This window comes from Papaver somniferum, chromosome 3 (genome assembly GCF_003573695.1).
Source record: "Papaver somniferum cultivar HN1 chromosome 3, ASM357369v1, whole genome shotgun sequence".
NCBI lineage: Eukaryota > Viridiplantae > Streptophyta > Magnoliopsida > Ranunculales > Papaveraceae > Papaver > Papaver somniferum.
In genome coordinates, this window is record NC_039360.1 from 95372099 (window position 1) to 95380035 (window position 7937).

At 34.6% G+C, this 7937-nt stretch overlaps 1 protein-coding gene across 1 annotated transcript; it reads right to left on the bottom strand.

The window, feature by feature from the left end:
• Positions 1-273: 273 nt before the first annotated feature.
• On the bottom strand, positions 274-1527 carry LOC113359761. The gene has a single exon (XM_026603343.1). The coding sequence runs from the start codon at positions 1525-1527 to the stop codon at positions 274-276; it is 1254 nt and encodes a 417-aa protein (XP_026459128.1).
• Between the last annotated feature and the right edge of the window lie 6410 nt (positions 1528-7937).

Below are 7937 nucleotides of genomic sequence, written 5' to 3' on the forward strand. Positions count from 1 at the left end.
AAAAGCTGACTGGTTTCGACTAATAATTCCTCCCAAAATTTTCTTCATTCTCAAAGATAAGATCTTAGTGATACACTTATAGATGACATTACATCAAGAAATGGGTCTGAAATCAGAAATAGTTGTAGGGTTTTTCTTTTTAGCAATCAAAGTAATAAAAGTACAATTAATTTCCTTTAACAGTTTAGATTTATGGAAGAAATTCTGTACTGCAGCAACAAATTCATCACCCACAATACCCCAACTTGATTTAATGAAGTGGCTTGAGAACCATCAGGGCCCCACCTTACTAGAACCAATATAATGTAAAGCAACTACAACCTCTTCTCTTGTCACAGGTTTTATGAGGTCTTCAACATCATCTTGTTGAATACAAGCATCAATTCTTAGTCTAGATAAAGAAGTAGAGTTATCCTCTTCATTAAGGTCACTTCCAAACAAATCAGAATAATAAGCTATATACTCCTTAGCAATATCCTGATCCTCTTCTAACTTCACATTCTCACTATTATAAAGAGATAATATGTTATTTTTTGATCTTCTAACTTTTAGAGAGTTATGAAAAAAAGAAGTATTAGAGTCACCCAAATCCAGCCATTTAATCCTAGACTGTTGTTTGGCAACAAATTCTTCATATTTATCTATCTTAACATATTCAACAACATACTTTCTTTCTCTTCTAGATAGATTAAAATCTAAAGGATGAGTTTGAAGCAAAAGTTGGGCACTATCCATTTTATCTTTATCTTGAAGCACTTGTTCAGACATGTTCTTAAATCTTGCTTTCTTCCAATGAATAATAGCATGCTTGACATTTTTTAATTTAATAACAAAAACTATCATTGGGTTACCTCTAACAGTTATATTCCAAGCACCTCTCACCACATTCATAAAATCTTTTTCTTCGGAAAGAAAGTTATAGAATCTAAAAGGAGGAGGGCCATGCTTTCTTTGTTCAAAGATAAAAACAACACAAGGAGAATGGTCTGAAATACCTGGCAGCAAGAAATCTGCTTTAGATAACTGGAATTGTTGAATCCACTGCAGATTAACCATACCCCTGTCCAACTTTGATCTAATGACTGCACCATCTAGCTGACAATTAGTCCAAGTATAGAAGCAACCAGAGAACTGAAGATCAAATATTTGAGAAAGCTGAACACATCTTGAGAAATCTTGATAATGAATAGGCATTACAGGAGAGCCACCCAATTTATCAGAAGGATAAAGTAAGGAGTTAAAATCACCCAACAGGACCCGAGGCCTAGTATTTATTGATGCAAAGGCTATAATTGAAGCCCAAAGAGAATTCCTAGTCATATAGTAATTGTCCACATACACAAAGGTAGCAACAAAATTTATCATCGGAGAGAAAACCACTTCCAAGAAAATAGCCTGAGGAGAAGATCTAAGTAAATTGACTTGAAGCAATCTAGGATCCCAAGCAATCCAGATTCTTCCAAAATTATTACTACTATCATTATCTAAATAACTCCAAGAGGGGTTAATATTATTCCTAATTCTCATCTTATTAGAGGGGTGCACATGAGTTTCCAAAATACCAATCATGGCTAATTTATTCTTCTTTATTAAATTTTTAACTTCTAACTGCTTAAGAGGATCATTTAGACCTCTGATGTTCCAACTCCAATGTTGAACATCATATAATATTTGAAGGAAGGGTGATAAAACCTCTAGCAGATTTCTTTAAATCTGCATTCTTAGGTAAGAGAGTACTAGCAGACTGAGAAGAAGTACCTTTCTTTTGGAAATGAGCCCTTGATCCTGAACCAGAACTTGTTGATGACTGTTCTTTGGACTTCATTTGAGCTGCTTGCAATAAGGTTTGAAAGTTTTCTTTATTGTTTGCAGGTGCCAACTCAGAAGAATTGTCCATACACTGATCCAGAATCATGAAAGAATTGGAGTTTAATTGATTGTCATTGCTAACTTCAACTACTTCCATCTCCTGTAACACTGTATCAATAGGAGAAACTTCAATATGAGTAGTAACAGGATTAACCAATTCATGATTTCCCTTTCTTGATTTTGAAATCCATCCTTCTTCATCCACTGAAGTAACAATCTTCTTAGGAACCCATTTTTGAACTAATTTCTGCACAGGTTTCTCTTGCTTAGGACAATGAGAAAGGACATGACCAAAAACAACACATTATGTACACTTTGGAGGTTTCCAAGAGTATTCCACCTTAATTTCAACAGTATCCTTTCAACCAAGAGTAAAAGTAAATGAATCTGGAAAATCACAATCCACATTCACTTCTACACAAATTCTGGCATAACTCATTCTTGTTTTGTTTAAAGTTTGAGTATCCATCATAAGAGGTTTACCCAGAAAACTAGCAATCATGCTCAATCCCTTATTATTCCACATGAACAATGGAATATTTCTAAAATTGATCCACACAGGAAGAGAATTCAACTCAGCAATTTCTTGCTCAACCTGCCTAGACCAAGGCTTGATTATAAACAATCTATTAGATATGAACATTTCTCCCAATTCTAAAGCCTTAATTCTATCCTCAGGTAATTGAAAATCAAAGATAAACATACTTTCCCCATGGATAGTCATTTGAATATTACCTTTGGGTTTCCAGGCACGATGAACAGCATTACGAACCCAATTGAAAGGTAACCTTCTTCCCACAAAAGCACCAATAACCTTGTCTTCGCATTGACGAATATCCTCTTCAAATACCTCATAAGGAATATCCATGGTTTTCTTACCATCAACTACTGGATACGAATAGAGCTCCATATCTACTGAAGACATCTCTTCCTTCTTCTTATCAAACAAAGATGACCAGCGTCCTCGAGATGCTACTGAACCAGATGACGGAAAAGTTTCAAATCCAGGAGGAATAGCTGGATCTACACCACCAGAAGAAATTGAAGCAGGAATACCCTCCATGAGAGGATCCTCTAGCGGTTTGGAGGCAGCCACTAGAGGTGGAATAATCTGAGAAGATGATGGCATCTCACCAGAGGAGATGCATAAACCCTAATTCAATCGCCTGAAATCGCCTTTGACTAAAGTCAGCGCTCGACGGCCCTCTCAGAATGAGTAGGAAATTTAATCTAGTGGTTACTTATTGTCATCTTAATGCCACATTATTATTTTTTCAAATTTAGTTGATCAAAACTATATATTGATTTGTAGTCTACTAAGATCAGTCTTGGACGAGGAATAGAACATGATAGTTAAGTATCGGAGTTCACCAATAGACCTTGAAGATTGAAGACTGGAGAAAAACAAAAACATCTACGAGAACATCATCAATAGAGGTATAAACTTCAGGCATATATTATATGTTTCTGATAGGGACCGGAAGCAAATTCATAATTTTCGTTTGTAACAAAAAACCATCATCAACACAAATAAATTACCTTATCGCTGATTTCAAATATATGATCTATTTATTAAGTTTTTATTTTCGTATATGATTTTCCAAAAGAAAAATAGAATGACGATTCAAAGATTATCAATTGTGTTAAGAATAGGTACGCTTTAAATTGACTAAAAGAGAAAGAAAAAAAATTATTGATGTGACTTAAATAGAATTTTAGTTTTTAATATTAATTGGATTTTTTTCATAAACTTCTTATAGCACAACAGAGATTATAGTCCGATAAATTAATAACAATTATTTTTTCGATTTTTTATAGTGTAGTGGATAGTATCACCCTCTTGATCATTGTTATTTTTGGGTGATTGTTCCACCATTTATCCATCACACATTTAAAATCATTAGCAATCTAGGATCTTGTTTTGGTTTCCCTTTTATAGTCAGACTCCTACTTGATTTTATATCTTAGCCTTTCGACTTTAGTTAAATACGTGATTGTAGGTATCTAAAAATGGGTGAAAGGGGAAAAGATGAGTTTTTAGGGTTTTAGTAAGAGTTGCAGAAGGTTGAGCATGAATAATATCCAACTAAACAAAAACAATGGTCGTTCGAAGATTGCTTCGGTCACAGGGATGGATGAATCAGGGTTTGTGATGGACCGAAAAATATCTTCTTCTGCAATGCGCTTGGAAGGCCAAAACTCCTTGATGCGCAACTTATACGAGTAATCAGGATGTAAAACTTCAAGGCTTACAAAGAAAATATACATTTATTTGTTTCCAAACATGCTCTGTAAACATGATATTTTACGTAGTTTCCATATAGTTCCAAACTTACCCTTGTATTGCGAATGGTGCAAGACCATAAAGGGCATTAGTGATGCATTTGGCATGCATCACAGATTTACGAGTACTATCCGAGTATTGGTCATGCCTTGGGATAGCACATAGGCTATTACAAGCCTATATTTCCCCTCTCATGCACTGATTTTGCTCGTTCCAAGGGTGCATCAGTCGGGCTCATGTCATCCTTGCCTCGTATCATCCATGTGACGCAAGATGCCTGTGCAAGATCCCTTAACTTGTAATCTAATAAGATTATTTTCCTTACTACGCCGAAATCTCATTTGGTGCATGCCAACATAGTATAGTTTGAGAGAAAGTATGAACATCTAGTAAATGGAATCAAACTACCACATCAAATATTGGTCATGCCTTGGGCTAGCACATAGGCCATTATAAGCCTATATTTCTCCTCTTATGCACTGATCTTGCTCGTTTCAAGGGTACATCTGCCAGGATCATGTCATCCTGGCCTCGCATCATCCATGTGATGCAAGAGGCCTATGCGATCTCGTACATGCCAACATCGTATAGTTTGATAGAAAGTATGAACATCCAGTAAATGGACTCAAACTACCACATCGAATACTGTAACATTCGACTATTCTCTCGTACACCGAGACATATGGTATGAGTTATACCAAAATTTGGCATTATCTCCCAACTAGATGAGATGACCAACAAGGTTTTAAATCACAAACACGGTGCATTGTGGCTGCCTATATAGCCAATCAGACCATGAAGGGATCAAATTGAAGTAAAACAAACAATCATTTGTTACTACTCAAATTTGAAATTATTTCTTCAAATATTTTGGCGTTCAATGGGCATTTGGTCAAAATAACAAATCAGTTTTGTGAGAATTTAATTGCAAAAAAAAAGAAGATATTAAGTAAGAAATTTTGGTTCATGTTTCTCTTTTGCAATTGAGTGTGTGTGAAGAAAGAAACTTTAGGTGTCTTGCCAACAAAGAAGATTATTGTTATTGGGAAAGACAAAAATTTGAGAAGAAAGTTGACTTCGATCCAAGCAAGTTGACTCAGAGTTAATAAGGAGGAGAATTGAAAAAAATACAATGTCGTCCCTAAGCTTTGGTCCTGTTATATACCAGACTGCTACTATAGTTACAAAGCATCACTATTAATGCAATTATGAAATATCTTTCCATATATAAACTTGTCGACATAAGCTTGTGTGCGAAACAATTTTAGTTTGTTACTATTATAATGGACAATGACAACAATTGATTATGCTTGATAAAAGATAAAATAAGACCAATGGCATTATTTGGATTTCGGACTAGTAAAATCATACAGGCTAATTAGGACACATATAAAGGGATTTATTCAAGTTTTGATGATGTTTTTCGATAATCTAGTTCTCATTTTTCACTTTTAACTCGTTGATGTTTGTATTTCCTTCTAATCACGAGTTATAATCTCCTTTATCTGTTTTTTCCCATATTTCTTAAAGGGTCTTGTTGATGGTGGTTTTTAAGTTAGGGCGAAAACCATAAAATAGATATTAATGCTCCAGTATTCAAAATATTATGCTTTGATGTATCTTCATTCCATGAGGAATTCAAGAGATGTATCAGAAACCTGGAAGAGCCAATGCCTCTCTTTTTGTATACATGTAGCTATGTTTATGAGCTTCGTCTGGCTGATTTCAAAATATATGTATATGTGTAACAGTATTAACTGTGTAATGCAGTACCCGCATATGTAAAATTATCAGAACAGTATTGGTGCATTTTGCAATAATCCCAGGTGTTCTAATATTTTATCAAGAAAACTCAAGATCCTAGATGAATTGCTCACTAGTATAAAGCCAATTGAGTATCTATTTAATGTTATGTTCTTGGCTGAACTTTTAATACTGACTTGACGTTCATGTTCATTTTTAGCTGAGTAACATGGAGTCATGTCTGAATTAGGATATGCATGAAGGTACTTGATCAGAAGCGTGCAAGTTGTGTCAATAAGACCAGCACCACGCATAAGAGTAAAACTTAGTAATTTTGTGTTAACGTACAAAATTCACCTAAATTGATTAATTTTGTGTCAATTCACCTAAATTGATTAATTTTGTGTCAATTCACAAAATTCAATTTTTTAACCTAATTTTTTGTCAGCTCGCAAAATTGGATTTTTTCCCCTAAAAATGGAGCATGCACGATATCTTGAGATTAAACCTAGTGTTAGAGATTTGCTCTGTCGAACTTGCAAGCGTTGTTATCTCAAGCTTGTTTGCAAAAATTAATGTAGTTTTTACAGTGGTAAGAAAAAGTTCGTTCAAGAATTGTGAAGGTTCAATTTTTAATTTAATTTTTTTAAGGCTAAAAGAAAGAAAAACTCAATTTAAAAGTGATATCGGGATCAAAAATAACCTAGATACTAGATTCCACTATTACACATGAATGGATGATGGTAAATATTCCAAAACTCTAATTAACTTTTATGTCCTTTATTTTTTAATTCACACATAATCAGGCATATTCTCAAATATTAATTGTATTCCCTAAGCATAGATTATCAATTGAATAAACAAAGTATAACCTATCAAATTGAATCACAAGTAATTAAGAAAACTATGCAAACAATTTAGAACTTTGCAAAAACAGTGATTGAGTGGATTTTAAATTGTCAATTAAAGAAAATAAAATACTTACCAATTATTCATGCGCAAATAGCTTCCTCCATTGCCTTGGTTACGGGAGAATTAGCTCATCATAATGGAAACACACTCAAAATATGAATTCATTGCTCAAAAGGTGTTCACAAATAATAAAATGGGAGAAAAATTGATTAAAACTGCGTCTGTAACACTTATATTTGTTACAAACTCACTGTTACAGAAAACTATAACAACTCTATGTCGCTGTCACTGTAGCATAACGATTGTCCTAGGCAGCACTTGGTTCTTTGTGTTCTTGGCAGCAGCAGCAGAAAACTCTTCTTTGAAACTCGATCAATCACATATGTATTACTCCCTAAATCTCTCCCAAAGTGTACTTACCTATTCCTTGACCTCCCCACAGCTTATATATACACAAAGGGTCCGAGTTTTTCCGATTAAATCTTCCCAAAATGCCTATTTTCTTCGCTGCCAAGTCCAAGAATTTTTCTTCTCTTTTCCTTCACGAATCTTCCCTGCTTAATTTAATCTTTCTATAGATATGGTAGAATCAAATCTTCCCGGGATATTTCCTCTTCAGTCCCACGTAACTGCTAATTATAACACCCGTAGAAACCCGAAACTTCTTTATACTTTGTTTTCTCAAACCTCGATTGTTTAGCCAATTTAATGAGTCCAGCCCATCAATATCATCGATTTAATCTCTTTAAAAGTGCCCCAAAATTCGAACCATAAAATCTCATGTAACAAGTTTTGTTTTCCCGCCAATTCTTGTGTTTCAAATGATGAAGGAGATGGTCGCCCATATTCTCTGATGGGTGCGAATAGCAGAAAGGTGCCTCTTAGTAATTGAGGTGTCCTTTATCCAAAGTGGGGGTGCGAAACGCAGTTTTCTTCTGATGCCTTTAGTAAATTTTCTGGGTGCCAATTTCTAGGTCGTCTCCAACATACTTCCGGGGTGCGCGTAGTACATCTTCTAGGTGCATTTAGTAATTTTCTCCCGGAGGTTTAAATGTCATTTCTCGAGCAACTTTTTCCATTAAAGTTTTTTTCTCCAAAAACACCTATAAAGACATAAAACACCAAAATA